This window comes from Mobula hypostoma, chromosome 12 (assembly GCF_963921235.1).
Source record: "Mobula hypostoma chromosome 12, sMobHyp1.1, whole genome shotgun sequence".
NCBI lineage: Eukaryota > Metazoa > Chordata > Chondrichthyes > Myliobatiformes > Myliobatidae > Mobula > Mobula hypostoma.
This window is the reverse complement of record NC_086108.1, coordinates 114,636,324-114,652,594: the sequence shown is the minus strand read 5'-3', so window position 1 is coordinate 114,652,594 and position 16,271 is coordinate 114,636,324. Positions and strand designations below refer to the sequence as shown.

Sequence of the window (16,271 nt, the reverse complement as noted above, 5' to 3'; positions counted from 1 at the left end):
GACAGCCCTCCACATGATCCACAACACCCCCACCTTTTGTCATCAGCAAATTTACGAGCCCATCCCTCCACTTCCTCAACCAGGTCATTTATAAAAATCACGAAGAGAAGGGGGTCCCAAAACAGATCCCTCAGGCGCACCACTGGTCACTGACCCCCATGCAGAATATGACCTGTCTACAACCACTCTGCCTTCTGTGGGCAAACCAATTCTGGATCCACAAAGCAAGGTCCTCTTGGATCTCATGCCTCCAAGCCTTGCATGGGCTACCTTATCAAATGCCTTGCTGAAGTCCATATACACTACATCTACTGCTCTACCTCAATCAATGTGTAGCCACATGCTTAAAAAATTCAATCGGGCTCATAAGGCACAATCTGCCTTTGTGACAAAGCCATGCTGATTATTCCTAATCATATTATGCCTTTCCAAATGTTCACAAATACTGCTTCTCAGGATCTTCTGCATCAACTTACTAACTACTGAAGTAAGACTCACTGGTCTATAATTTCATGGGCTAGCTCTACTCCCTTTCTTGAATAAGGAAGCAACATCTGCAACCCTCCAATCCTCCAGAACCTTTCCCATCCCCATTGATGATGGAAAGATCATTGACAGAGGCTCAGCAATCTCCTCCCTTGCCTCCCACAGTAGCCTCGAGTATACCTTGTCTGGTCCCGGTGACCTATCCAACTTGATGCTTTCCAAAAGCCCCAGCACATCCTCTTTCTTAATGTCCATATGCTCAAGCATTTCAGTCCGCTGTAAGTCATCCCTACAATCATCAAGGTCCTCTTCTGTTGTGAATCCTGAAGCAAAGTATTCATTAAGTACCTCCGCTATCTCCAGTTCCATACACACTTTTCCACTGTCACACTTGATTGGTCCTATTCTCTCACATCGATCCTCTTCCTCTTCTCATACTTGTAGAATGCTTTGGAGTTTTCCTTAATCCTGCCCACCAAGGCCTTCTCATGGCCCCTTCTGGCTCTCCTAATTTCATTCTTAAGCTCCTTCCTGCTAGCCTTATAATCTTCTAGATCGCTATCATTACCCAGTTTTTTGAAACTTTCGTAAGCTTTTCTTTTCTTCTTGACTAGATTTTCTTTTGTACACCATGGTTCCTGTACCCTACTATCCTTTCCCTGTCTTATTGGGATGTACCTATAAAGAACGCCACGCACATGTCCCCTGAACATTTGCCACGTTTAGAACATAGAATAGTACAGCACAGTACAGGCCCTTCGGCCCACAATGTTGTGCCGCCCCTCAAACCCTGCCCCCACCTTAAATTCCTCCATATACCTGTCTAGTAGTATCTTAAACTTCACTAGTGTATCTGCCTCCACCACTGACTCAGGCAGTGCATTCCATGCACCAACCACTCTCTGAGTAAAAAACCTTCCTCTAATATCCCCCTTGAACTTCCCACCCCTTACCTTAAAGCCATGTCCTCTTGTATTGAGCAGTGGTGCCCTGTGGAAGAGGCGCTGGCTATCCACTCTTATCTATTCCTCTTATTATCTTGTACACCTCTATCATGTCTGCTCTCATCCTCCTTCTCTCCAAAGAGTAAAGCCCTAGCTCCCTTAATCTCTGATCATAATGCATACTTTCTAAACCAGGCAGCATCCTGGTAAATCTCCTCTGTACCCTTTCCAATGCTTCCACATCCTTCCTATAGTGAGGTGACCAGAACTGGACACAGTACTTCAAGTGTGGCCTAACCAGAGTTTTATAGAGCTGCACCATTACATCGCGACTCTTAAACTCTATCCCTCGACTTATGAAAGCTAACACCCCATAAACTTTCTTAACTACCCTATCCACCTGTGAGGCAACTTTCAGGGATCTGTGGACATGTACCCCCAGATCCCTCTGCTCCTCCACACTACCAAGTATCCTGCCATTTACTTTGTACTCTACCTTGGAGTTTGTCCTTTCAAAGTGTACCACCTCACACTTCTCCGGGTTGAACTCCATCTGCCACTTCTCAGCCCACTTCTGCATCCTATCAATGTAGGAGGGAGGCAAACTACCATCCGTATTTCTTTACTGCTCCCACAGAATCACCTGTCTGACACACTAACTATAGAGTCCCCTTTCACTGCTGCCATCTTCTTCCTTTCCCTACCCTTCTGAGCCACAGGGCCAGACTCTGTGCCACAGGCACTGTTGCTTCCCCAGGCAGGTCAACCCCACCAACAGTACTCAAACAGTAGTACTCAGCTGAGAAATCACTGGCTGGAGTATGGATTTATGTTCATTAGTAGAAAGAATGAGCAAATACTTTTCCACAGATGGAGAAGGTGGGGTGTGGAGCTCACTGTTGGAAGGGGAGGTGGAGGAAGAGCCCTCAGTAAGAATCAGACCAGGACTTGGTCACCATGGAGGGCTGGGCCTTGGGATTAAACTGAATAAGTTGCGGGGGGGGGGTGCGCGGAATCCTTCTTGAAACATATGAGATTCAAGGATGTCTGCACAGGGGGTTTGTGGAGATGTTTCCACCAGTGGGGAGGTCTCAAACAAGGGGACACAGTTACATGATTAGGTGCTAAACCGAGGCGTAAAGGAAATTCTCACAATGGGTGGGGATCATAGAAAACATAGAAAATAGGTGCAGGAGTAGGCCATTCGGCCCTTCGAGCCTGCACCGCCATTTATTGTGATCATGGCTGATCATCCAACTCAGAACCCTGCACCAGCCTTCCCTCCATACCCTCTGATCCCCCTAGCCACAAGGGCCATATCTAACTCCCTCTTAAATATAGCCAATGAACTGGCCTCAACTGTTTCTTGTGGCAGAGAATTCCACAGATTCACCACTCTCTGTGTGAAGAAGTTTTTCCTAATCTCAGTCCTAAAAGGCTTCGCCTTTATCCTCAAACTGTGACCCCTCGTTCTGGACTTCCCCAACATCGGGAACAATCTTCCTGCATCTAGCCTGTCCAATCCCTTTAGGATTTTATACGTTTCAATCAGATCCCACCTCAATCTTCTAAATTCCAACGAGTACAAGCCTAGTTCATCCAGTTTTTCTTCTGGAGTTCCCCACCTCAGAGGGTGTGGAGGCTGGATCACGAGATGGGATTTAAAGCGGAGGGAGAGAAATGTTTGACAGATCAGGGGATAAAAAGGGGAGATGAGGCCTGGGGCAGATCAGCCATGGTTGCATTGACTGGTGGGATAGGACTGAGGGGCCAAGTGGCTCCTCCTGTTCCTGTTCCTGCTCCTGCTCCTCCCATCTGTCTCTGCATGTCCTCTGGTTCTCAACCCCTCTGCCACTAGACATTCATTCTCCATAACATTTCTTAGTGTGAAGGGGAACTCGAATATCAAGTCAAGTCAAGTCGTCACTTTTTAATGTCATTTCAACCATAGACCATAACTGCTGGTACAGTACACAGTAAAAATGAGACATTTTTCAGGACCATGGTGTTACATGAACAATAGAAAAACTACACTGAACTACGTAAAACACAAAAACTACACTAGACTACAGACCTACTCAGGACTGCATAAAGTGCACAAAACAGTGCAGGTATTACAATAAATAATAGACAAGGCAATAGGCACAGTAGAGGGCAGTAGGTTGGTGTCAGTCCAGGCTCTGGGTATTGAGGAGTCTGATGGCTTGGGGGAAGAAACTGTTACATAGTCTGGTCGTGCGAGCCCAAATGCTTCTGTGCCTTTTGCCAGATGGCAGGAGGGAGAAGAGTTTGTATGAGGGGTGTGTGGGGTCCTTCATAATGCTGTTTGCTTTACGGATGCAGCGTGTGGTGTAAGTGTCTGTAATGGCGGGAAGAGAGACCCCGATGATCTTCTCGGCTGACCTCACTATCCGCTGCAGGGTCTTGCGATCCGAGATGGTGCAATTTCCACAATATCCCCAATATTAGCGACACCTGCTTCAAATCTGGACCAGGTCTAACTGGTTAATTGTCTTCTTGATCCAGGTCCAGGCACGCCTCGAACCTGAGTAAGCAATATTCCCTGCACTGCCAGAAGCTGAACTTGTGTCACAGAGGCATCCACATGCTGGCGGACGGCAGGATATGGGTGAGTTGGATGATGAAGCTCCTACATAATGTCTTTCCCTTCTTCTTAGGACCATACGATAAGGCAGGGGTCCCCAACTGCGGACCAGCCAACAGGGGTGGGGGGGGTGGGTGTTCAACAGTGCATGACAGGGAATGAGGAAAGGTGCAGTTGACTCGTATCGTTTCATATCGCCAAATCATATTGTTTCCTTGCGACCCGGTAGCATATGCTTTGCAGCCCGGTGGTTGGGGACCACTGCGATAAGGGAGCAAATGAGGCCATTCAGTCCATTGATACTGTTCTGCTATTGCATCATGGCCGATTTATTATCCCTCTCAACCTCTCTCAACCCCATCCGTAATCTTTGACACTCTGACCAATCAAGAGCTTATCAACCTCCACTTTAAATATACCGAATGACTTGGCCTCCACAGCTGTATGTGGCAATGAATTCCACAGATTCACTACCCTCTGGATAAAGAAATTCCTCATCTCTTCTCTAAATGGATGTTCCACTGTTCTGAGGCTGTACCCTCTGGTCCTAGACTCCCCCCACTGCATGATTCATCCTCTATATCCACTCTGTTGGGGCCTTTCAATATTCAATAGGATTTCCCTCATTCGTCTAAACTCCAGCAAGTACGGGCTCAGAGCCATCAAATGCTCCTCATGTTAACCCCTTTTTATTCCATGGATCATTCTCACGAACCTCCTCTGGTCTCTCTCCAATGCCAGGACATCTTTTAAATAAGGGGCCACTACTCCAAGTGCGGTCTGACCAATGCCTCATCCTACCCAGTGCTTATCACCCATCCCTACCAGTGCCTGAGATGTGGGAGTAAGCAGTCAGGAAATGGGGCATCACTACCCATCCATGCCAGCATTTTTATCACATGCAAAATGCTGGAGGAACTCATCAGGTCAGGCAGCATCCATGGAATGGAATAAACAGTTGAGTTTTTGGGCTCAGACCCTTCATCAGGACTGGAAGGGAAGGGGGAAGAAGCCAAAATGAGAAGGTGTGGGGAGGGGAAGGAAAGGAGGATAATCTAGAAGGTGATAGGTGAAGCCAGGCGGATGGGGGAGCTGGGTTGAAGTAAGAAGCTGGGAGGTGAGAGGTGGGAAAGGTGAGGCATTGGAGAGGAAGGAATCTGATAGGAGAGTGGATCATGGGAGAAAGGGAAGAAGAATGGTCTCCGGGGGAGGTGACAGGCGGGTGAGGAGAAGAGTTAAGAGGGCAAAGTGGGGAAGTGAAGATAAGGAAAGGGGAAGGGGGAAAAATTACCAGAAGTTGGAGAAATCAATGTTCATACCATCATGTTGGAGGCTACCAACATGTTGCAGTTGGTGAATGGACGGATGGATGGACAATGGCTGGACAGGTAGTGGACAGATGGACAGACAGTAGGTGGATAGGTGGTGGATGGACAGTGGGTGGATAAGTTGTGAATGGACAGACAATGGACACTGGGTGGACAGGTGAACAGACAGTGGATGGACAGGCAATGAACGGACAGATGGTGAGTGGACAGGTGGTCAATAGACAGACAGTGGGTGGACAGATGGCAGACAGTGGTTGGACAGGTGGTGAATAGAGAGATGGTTGGTGGACAGGCAGTGAATGGCCAGATAGTGAGGGACAGATGGTGGACAGAAAGATGGACAATGGATGGGCAAGTGGTGAATGGACAATGGGTGGACAGTGGATGGACAGATGGTGCTGACGATTCTCCTGGCTGTACAGGTAGAGGACGACACCAAGGACGGTCGATGCAATGCTGTTCACTTACAGATCGACCTCAACAAACTGCACGCCGGGTTGCTGGAGGTAGGTTGCTTCCCTCACCATCACCTCCTTATCCTTCACACCCACTTCCCCTCATATCCATCACCACCACCTCCCCTTCACACCAACCCAACTTCATACCCCACCAGACTCAGAGTCACTCATATGTTGTGAAATATGTTGTTTTGTGCCAGCAATACATTGCAATAAATAATAAAAACTATAAATTACAATAAGAAGCATGTATAAAAATTAAATTAAATAAGTGGTGTAAAATGAAGGGTCAAAATGGTGAGGTAGTACTCATGGGTTCACTGTCCATTCAGAAATCTGATAGCAGAGGGGAAGAAGCTGTTAGCGAAATACCCCCTTCCCCTTCACCACACCCACCCACGTCCTCCACCCACACTGGAATTAGGCTTCTCTCCCACTCTGTCCCTTCGCATTCCACCCAGTAACACACACTGCACACTGTATTGGAGGGAGGCTGCCTCCCACCCTCCCACTGTCACCCCTCCCAATCTGCTCACCAATACTCCACTGGAGGTAGACTGACTAATCTCATCCTGTTATGTTTTGTAACTTCAAAACATTAAACTAATTCAAAAGGAGACAAGCAAGTCCAAAATGTAGGTCTAACTTAATCTTTTCTTTAAGCGAGGCATGCATGTATTATGTGGTGGCATGATGACGTAAGCAATTAATATGTTTTTACATATAACCCATAATTAGTTGTTTAAATAAGCAAGAATGCTTAATCAACCAATATATGTACAAGATTACTCAAATATTACTGAAGTATTAAATACACAATATTCCCTACTTAGCTATAAACTCCAACTCAACAGAGAATGCAACTTAACTATATGTACAGTATATTATATAATACAGCTACTATATACAGACAGCCACAGCACAGTAAATTTTAAATTGTCCCATTCTGGCTGAACGATTTCATTGCTGTGGAGGCTTTCTTACTCTTGTGGGATAGCATCTTTCCTGACATGGACATTGGTGGTGGGTGGTGGGTGGGTGAGGCCTGTGGCTGTTAATCTCAGGTTCTGGGGCCTCCTTCGTGGCGGTTGTAGGAGTTGACTCTGAGACTACAGGAAGTGGTTCAGACAGCTCTGGACACCTTTCTTCTCCAGTTTTCTTCTTTTAGTTTGTGTATCTTGATATTGGGAAAGTGCATTTCGTTCTATGAAGTATTTTCTTATTAATCTTTCTATTGCGATGATCTCTCCTCAGTTTCTGCATTCACAACATCATCTGACAATCTTTTTTCAACCGTCCATTGACTCCTTTCCTTTTGGCTACTGGGACTACTGGAATTGCCCATGAATTCCACTTAACCTCACAAAGATTTCTTTCAACCTCCATGCGACCTAGCTCACTGGCTATTTTATCACAGATGGTATAAGGAACTGGACTGGTTTTGCAAAACCTGGGTGTAGCATTTTCATTTAACACTATTTTACCTTTGATACATTTGAGTTTTCTAATGCCATCCTTGAAAACTGCTGTGGCATCATCCATTTTCTTTCTTAATTTGCTTTCATATGGCTTCAACGTAGGGGATATGGCATGCAAATAGTGGCAAGATCTCCAATCAGGTTGTAGTTGCCTCAGCCAACCATGCCCCCACAATGCTTCTGTTTTTACCATAAACAAGCTCAATGTGGCTTGTTGGTATTTCACTGTCACAAATATCATTCCCACGGGAGTTATCTTTTCTCCAGTATAAGTTCTTAGTTGTACATCTGTGGGCTTCAGTTCAGTACCTTTAAAATGCCATGCAAACTCATTTTGTGGAATGACTGAAACAGCCGATCCAGTGTCCAATTCCATTTTAATTAATTTGCCATTCACTTTTAGCGTAAGCCATATTGCTTGTCCATTTTTAATTATCACACTGTAATTTCAAGGCTACCACAATCCTGTATCACTCTCATCATTATCAGAGTTTTCATCAACAGTGATCAGATTAGTGATCTTTTTGGAAAATTCAACTTGTACTTTTATCTTTTTCTCTTCCCTGTGCAGTCCATTTATTTTTGTCTGCCCAACACGCTCTTTGTATATGTTCTACTTTGTTACATTTTCTGCATGTTTCAGCTTTTAACCTGCATTAGTTTGGTGTATGTGAGCCCCTGCCACAACAGTAACACTGTTTGTTTGGCTGGGTAGGATTATGTTTAGACATTGCAATTTTATTCATGCTCACTTTCATTCCTGACAGTAAATCGATTGCATCTCAGGCTGCTATTTCCATTGATACAGCAATTTCAACTGCCCTTTTAAGTGTAAGTTGTGCTTCATTTAGGAGCCATTTTTGAATGCTTTCTTGTAAGATTCCACAAACTAAAATATTTCTTAGTTTATCATTAAGCCCATACTAAACTGACAATGCTCAGATAATCTCTTCAATTCAGTATCATATGCTGAAATGGACGCCCCTTTCTTTTGATTCTGTTTATGAAACCTTAAGCGTTCTGCAATCAGCAATGGCTTTGATACTAAGTGCTCCTGTATCACTTTAACAATAACAGCAAAGCTCATTTGTTACCAAAGGATCTCAGCCTGAAAGGTCCACTGTACTTTTTTCCATAGATACTGCCTGGTCTGCTGAGTTCCTCCTGCATTTTGTGCGTGTTGCTCGGGTTTCCAACATCTGCAGATTTTCTCTTGTGTGTGACTCGCTTCTTATTACCTATTTCCTACTTACTTACTGACCATTACACCACTGGTGTTTAAGACCTGTTTGGCATGGGTAACCCTATCAAGATCCTAAGCATAAAGTCCTGACTCCAGCCAACATAGCTCACCAGGTCACAGATGTACACAAGCCTCCAAACCCTACGGCAAGTTTGTGGCCCACTTAGCTATAGTATTTCATTTGCTTCAAAATACTGTTCCAATAGCAAGCCAATTACTTGTTGTGTAATCAAATTCATCAATCTATATACAAGCCAATTACTTGTTGTGTAATCAAATTCATCAATCTCTCCAATGTAGCCAGCTATTTCTGATTTTTTTAATGATTATTATCACCCAGGATTCATACTTTATGAACCCTAAATTTTTCCATTTACAGCCACTTTTTAAAACTCGATTGTGTCTTCCCTTGAAGAATATGCGTTTTCTGGAACTAGACCATTCCTCACTGCATTTTGTTTTATTTTGAACGTCTTGCTGCACTTTAACAGATTGATAGCCTTGTCATGTTCATCTTAAAAATACCTCGTCACCAATGTTATGTTTTGTAACTTAAAAAACATTAAAATAATTTGAAATGCAGGTGTAACTTCATCTTTTCTTTAAGCGAGGCACACAAGTATCATGAGGTAGCAAGATGACAAATGCAATTAATGCATTTTTACATTAATAAATTAATGCAATTGTTTAAACGAACTAAGAATGCTTAATCAACCAATGTATGTACAAGATTACTCAAATATTATTGAAATACAGTGCCTGTATGCGGTGTTGGCACGTGGCCAAGTGGTTAAGGCATTCGTCTAGTGATTTGAAAGTTGCTAGTTCGAGCCTTGGCTGAGGCTGCATGTGTGTCCTTGAGCAAGGCACTTAACAACACATTGCTCTGTGACGACACCAGTGCCAAGCTGTATGGGTCCTAGACCCTTCCCTTGGACAACATCGGTGGCGTGGAGAGGGGAGACCTGCAACATGGGCAACTGCTTGTCTTCCATACAACCTTGTCCAGGCCTGCGCCCTGGAAACCTTCCAAGGCGCAAATCCATGGTCTCATGAGACTAACGGATCCTATATATACAGTGCCTATAAAAAAGTATTTACCCCCTTGGAAGTTTTCATGTTTTATTGTTTTACAACATTGAATCACAATGGATTTAATTTGTTTTTTTGACACTGATCAACAGAAAAATACTCTTTCATGTCAAGTTGAAAACAAATCTCTACGAAGTGACCTAAGTTAATTACGAATATAAAACACAAAATAATTGATTGTATAAGTATTCACCCCCTTTAATATAACACACTAACTCATCACTGGGGCAGCCAATTGTTTTTAGTAGGGAACAGAGGGTCTAATGAGATGGAGGAACTGAGGGAAATACATGTTAGCAGGGAAGTGGTATTAGGTAAATTGAAGGGATTAAAGGCAGATAAATCCCCAGGGCCAGATGGTCTGCATCCCAGAGTGCTTAAGGAAGTAGCCCAAGAAATTAGTGGATGCATTAGTGATAATTTTTCAAAACTCTTTAGATTCTGGACTAGTTCCTGAGGATTGGAGGGTGGCTAATGTAACCCTGCTTTTTAAAAACGGAGGAAGAGAGAAACCAGGGAATTATAGACCGGTTAGCCTAATGTCGGTGGTGGGGAAAATGCTAGAGTCAGTTATCAAAGATGTGATAACAGCACATTTGGAAAGTGGTGAAATCATCGGACAAAGTCAGCATGGATTTGTGAAAGGAAAATCATGTCTGACGAATCTCATAGAATTTTTTAAGAATGTAACTAGTAGAGTGGATAGGGGAGAACCAGTGGATATGATATATTTGGATTTTCAAAAGGCTTTTGACAAGGTCCCACACAGGAGATTAGTGTGCAAACTTAAAGCACACGGTATTGGGGGTAAGGTATTGATGTGGATAGAGAATTTGTTGGCGGACAGGAAGCAAAGAGTGGGAATAAACGGGACCTTTACAGAATGGCAGGCAGTGACTAGTGGGGTACCGCAAGGCTCAGTGCTGGGACCCCAGTTGTTTACAATATATATTAATGACTTAGATGAGGGAATTAAATGCAGCATCTCCAAGTTTGCAGATGACATGAAGCTGGGTGGCAGTGTTAGCTGTGGGGAGGATGCTAAGAGGATGCAGGGTGACTTGGATAGGTTAGGTGAGTGGGCAATTTCATGGCAGATGCAATTTAATGTGGATAAATGTGAGGTTATCCACTTTGGTGGCAAGAACAGGAAAACAGATTATTATCTGAATGGTGGCCGATTAGGAAAAGGGGAGGTGCGTCGAGACCTGAGTGTCATTATACACCAGTCATTGAAAGTGGGCATGCAGGTACAGCAGGTGGTGAAAAAGGCGAATGGTATGCTGGCATTCATAGCAAGAGGATTTGAGTACAGGAGCAGGGAGGTACTACTGCAGTTGTGCAAGGCCTTGGTGAGACCACACCTGGAGTATTGTGTGCAGTTTTGGTCCCCTAATCTGAGGAAAAGACATCCTTGCCATAGAGGGAGTACAAAGAAGGTTCACCAGATTGATTCCTGGGATGGCAGGACTTTCATATGATGAAAGACTGGATCGACTAGGCGTATACTCTCTGGAATTTAGAAGATTGAGGGGGGATCTTATTGAAATGTATAAAATTCCAAAGGGATTGGACAGGCTAGATGCAGGAAGATTGTTCTCGATGTTGGGGAAGTCCAGAACAAGGGGTCACAGTTTGAGGATAAAGGGGAAGCCTTTTAGGACCAAGATGAGGAAAAACTTCTTCACACAGAGAGTGGTGAATCTGTGGAATTCGCTGCCACAAGAAACAGTTGAGGCCCGTTCATTGGCTATATTTAAGAGGGAGTTAGATATGGTCCTTGTGGCTAAAGGGATCAGGGGGTATGGAGGGAAGGCTGGTACAGGGTTCTGGGTTGGATGATCAGCCATGATCATACTGAATGGCCTACTCCTGCACCTATTTTCTATGTTTCTATGTTTTAGAAGTCACATAATTAGTTAAATGGAGATCTGTTTTTGGAGACTTGTGTTCAGTCAAGGTGTTTCAATTGATTGTAGTAAAAATACACCTGCATCGGAAAGGTCCATCTGCTGGTGAGTCAGTATCCTGGCAAAAACTACACCATGAAGACAAAAGAACACTCCAAGCAACTCCGTGAAAAGGTTATTGAAAAGCACAAGTCAGGAGATGGATACAAGGAAATTTCCAAGTTACTAGATATTCCTTGGAGTACAGTTAAATCAATCATCAAGAAATGGAAAGAATATGGCACAGCTGTAAATCTGCCTAGAGGCCGTCCTCAAAAGCTGAGTGATCGTACAAGAGGGAGACTAGTGAGGGAGGCCACCAAGAGACCTGTGACAATTCCGAAGGAGTTACAAGCTCAGATGGGAGACACTGCACATATAATAACTGTTGCCTGGGGGCTTCACCAATCACAGCTTTATAGGTGAGTGGCAAGAGAAAGCCACTCATGAAATCTCATCTAGACTTTGTTGAAGGCATGTGGGAGACTCTGTAGTCAGCTGGAAGAAGGTTCTATGGTCCGATGAAGCCAAAATTGAGCTTTTTGGCCATCGGACTAAACGCTACCACCACACATCATCAAAAACCCATCCCTACTGTGAAGCATGGTAGTAGCTGCATCATGCTGTGGGGATGCTTCACTGCAATAGGCCCTGGAAGGCTTGTGATGGTAGAGGGTAAAATGAATGCAGAAAAATACGGGGAAATCCTGGAGGAAAACCTGATGCAATCTGCAAGGGAACTGCAACTTGGGAGAAGATTTGTTTTCCAGTAAGACAATAACCCCAACCATAAAGCCAGAGCTACACAGCAATGGCTTAACACAACAAAGTTGATGTCCTGGAGGGGCCAAGTCAGAGTCCAAACCTCAATCCAATTGAGAATTTGTGGCTGGACTTGAAAAGGGCTGTTTGCTTACAATCCTATGCAATCTGACAGAGCTTGAGCAGTTTCGTAAAGAAGAAAGGGGAAATATTGCAGTGTGCAGATGTGCAAAGCTGATAGAAACCTATCCAGCAACACACATAAAAGTTGCTGGTGAACGCAGCAGGCCAGGCAGCATCTATTGGAAGAGGTACAGTCGACATTTCGGGTCGAAACCCTTCATCAGGACTAACTTAAAGTCCTGATGAAGGGCCTCGGTCTGAAACATTGACTGTACCTCTTCCAATAGATGCTGCCTGGCCTGCTGCGTTCACCAGCAACTTTTATGTGTGTTGCTTGAAATTCCAGCATCTGCAGATTTCCTCGTGTTTGCGTTTTTAGAAACCTATCCACACAGATTCAAGGCTGTAATTGCTGCCAGAGGTGCATCTACTAAATACTGATGTGAAGAGTACAATACTTATTTTGTGCTTTATATTTGTTATTAATTTAGATCAATTTGTAGAGATCTGTTTTCACTTTGACACAAGTCTTTTTATGTTGATCTGTTCAAAAAGGCCAAGTTAAGTCCACTGTGATTCAATGTTGTAAAACAATAAAACATGAAACTTCCAAGGGGGGGGGGGTGAATTCTTTATAAAGGCACTGTATTAAACACACAACACACCCAATGCCCCACCAGGTCACCTCCCCTTCCACACTGGATGCTGGCTGCTTCCCTTATCGTCACCCTTTCACATTGTGAAAGGTCCCATCATGTCAGCTGGTCACCTTCCCTCCCACTCTGAAGATTAGCTGATTCTCCCCCAGCTAGTCTCCTTCCTCTCTGTGTCCTGAACCAGTGCCACACTCACCCCTGTCCATGCACATGCTCTACACTCCCTCGGGTACGTTCATGACTACCTCATATACAGTATTAATTTATTCAGATACAATGCAGAATAGGCCCTTCTGGCTGTTTGAGCCAAGCCTTCCAATTTAACCTTAACTTACTTAAAGGACAATTTACAATGACTAATTCTTTGATTGTGGAAGGAAACCCATGCATTCCATAGGAGGAACGGAACAATACAGACTCTTGACAGATGATGTCAGAATTGAGCTCTGAACTCCCAATACCCCGAGCTGTAATTACATTAACCACTCTGCTGCCATTTGGGGGGGGGGGTGCAGGGTGGGAGGATGGCTTCAAGCAGCCTTCTGAGAGGGAAGATTTATTTCCACCATGTCCCTGTCCTGTTACAAAATATTGAGGACCTCTCTCTGATCACATCAGGTAACAATACCCAGTGGATTTCCTCACTGAGTATATCTGTGTCCTGATGTACTGAGCTCAGACACAGTGATTCCTTCGGTCACTCTGTAGCAACCCAGACAGTAAGATTGTTTGAAAACGCAAACATGAGGAATTCTGCAGATGCTGGAAATTCAAGCAACACATATCAAAGTTGTTGCCTGGCCTGCTGCGTTCACCAGCAACTTGATGATGTGTGTTGCAGTAAGATTGTTTAATGTCATTCCCAGTATACACGTGTAAAGGAGAATGAAATAATTGTTACTCCAGTTCCGATACAGAAAAAAAGCACAAAATGCTGGAGGAATTCAGCAGGTCAGGCAGCATCTATGGAAAAGAGTACAGTGGACATTTCCGGCTGAGATCCTTTGGCAGGACGAATCATAGATATAGAACACAATAATAATAAAAATTAGAATAAATATAAGCACAAAGATAGCTTACCTACATAGATTGATTCTAGGTCCATAACATGATGCTAGGCACAGGAGTGTCTGACTGACAGGAAATGATAAAGTAGTGGTGATTGGGGGGGTGTGGAGGGGTGGGTTAGTGGGTGGAGGTTTTGATCAGCCTTGCTGCTTGAGGAAAGTAACTGTTTTTGAATCTGGTGGCCCTGGCGTGGATGCTACGTAGTCTCCTCCCTGATGGTAGTGGGACAAACAGTTCATGACAGGCTGGGTAGGATCCTTCATGATGTTACTGGCACTTTTCTGACACCTTTCTGTATATATGTCCTTGATGGTGGGTAGGCTGTAGGGCAATTTTGGCTGCTGTTGTAGAGCATTCCTGGCTGCCACAGTGAAGAGAATGAGATCTGATCCTGAATCAGCTATGTTCTAGGGTCAACACGCCGGGGAGGAATCCGAGGTCTGATTAAGCATCTTCCCCAACCCATCAGGCTCTCCCCTGCCTCCCCAAATTCCCATAGCCGCACTACTTGGGATTTCTCCCTTAGTGTGTTTACTTTGTTTTCAGCGGTTCCTTAAAGTTGTCATAGCCGGGGAGGAATTATGGGGATAAGCTCCCACTGCCTATTAAATACTCCTAGTGGCGTGTGTCTCAAATACCCTCCAACAAACAAGTCCAGCTCTTGGCCTTCATGAGTGGGTTAGCTACTAAGCCTGGCAGAACTAATTTTTACTGATAGAGATGGGGCAAAGTTAGGTTACTGGCACCCTAAAACCAGTCACTTCGGGCAGATGGAGGTCATCAGCCATGATCAGCAACTCATCTAGGAAAAGGAAAAACTTTAATTTAGTGTACATGGATTTCAGTAAGGCATTTGACAAGGTACCCCATGCAAGACTTATTGAGGAAGTAAGGAGGCATGGGATCCAAGGGGACATTGCTTTGTGGATCTGGAACTGGCTTGCTCACAGAAGGCAAAGAGTGGTTGTAGATGGGTCATATTCTGCATGGAGGTCAGTGGCCAGTGGTGTGCCTCAAGGATCTGTTCTGGGACCCCTTCTCTTCGTGATTTTTATAAATGACCTGGATGAAGAAGTGGAAGAATAGGTTAGTAAGTTTGCTGATGACACAAAGGTTGGGGGTGTTGTGGGTAGTGTGGCGGGCTGTCAGAAGTCAGAGTGGCACATTGATAGGATGCAAAACTAGGCTGAGATGGAGTTCAACCCAGATAAGTGTGGAGTGCTTCATTTTGGTAGGTCAAATATGATGGCAGAATATATTATTAATGGTAAGACTCTTAGCAATGTGGAGGATCAGAGGGATCTTGGGGTCCGAGTCCATAGGACGCTCAAAGCAGCTGCGCAGGTTGACTCTGTGGTTAAGAAGGCATATGCTGTATTGGCCTTCACCAATCATGGAATTGAATTTAGGAGCCAAGAGGTAATGTTGCAGCTATATAGGACCCTGGTCAAACCACACTTGGAGTACTGTGCTCAATTCTGGTCGCCTCACTACAGGAAGGATGTGGAAACCATAGAAATGGTGCAGAGAAGGTTTTCAAGGATGTTGCCTGGATTGGGGAGCGTGTCTTATGGAAACAGGTTGAATGAACTCGGCCATTTCTCCTTAGAGCGACGGAGGATGAGAGGTGACCTGATAGAGGTGTATAAGATGATGGGAGGCACTGATCGAGTGGTTAGTCAGAGGCTTTTTCCCAGGGCTGAAATGGCTGCGACAAGAGGGTACAGGTTTAAGGTGCTTGGGAGTAGGTACAGAGGAGATGTCAGGGGTAAGTTTTTTACTCAGAGACTGGTGAGTGCGTGGAATGGGCTGCCGGCAACGGTGGTGGAGGCGGATACGAAAGGGTCTTTTAACAGACTTTTGGATAGGTACATGGAGCTTAGAAAAATAGAGGGCAATGGGTAACCCTAGTAATTTCTAGGGACATGTTCGACACAACTTTGTGGGCCGAAGGGTCTGTATTGTGCTGTAGGTTTTCTATGTTTCTATGTAATCTTAAACCTGTGATGCTGCTGGTTTCTGCCATTCCTTTGGCTTCATCAGCTGCATGGAGTTGGGAGCCTGCTGCATGGGCAACAG

General features: G+C 44.6%; 2 protein-coding genes across 2 annotated transcripts in view; one reads left to right on the top strand and one right to left on the bottom strand.

Moving 5' to 3' along the window:
• Positions 1-16,271, top strand: part of LOC134355077 (leucine-rich repeat and IQ domain-containing protein 3-like) — a 58,031-nt gene that overhangs the window by 36,377 nt on the left and 5,383 nt on the right. The window contains exons 5-6 of the mRNA XM_063064815.1: positions 3,957-4,059; positions 5,786-5,869. Coding sequence (XP_062920885.1) covers positions 3,957-4,059; positions 5,786-5,869 — 187 coding nt within the window. The remainder of the gene's footprint in view (positions 1-3,956; positions 4,060-5,785; positions 5,870-16,271) is intronic.
• cryz (crystallin, zeta (quinone reductase)) overlaps positions 12,803-16,271 on the bottom strand; it is a 50,455-nt gene continuing 46,986 nt past the window's right edge. Inside the window, exon 11 of the mRNA XM_063064817.1 lies at positions 12,803-15,254. The gene's annotated coding sequence lies outside the window, so the exon portion shown is untranslated. The remainder of the gene's footprint in view (positions 15,255-16,271) is intronic.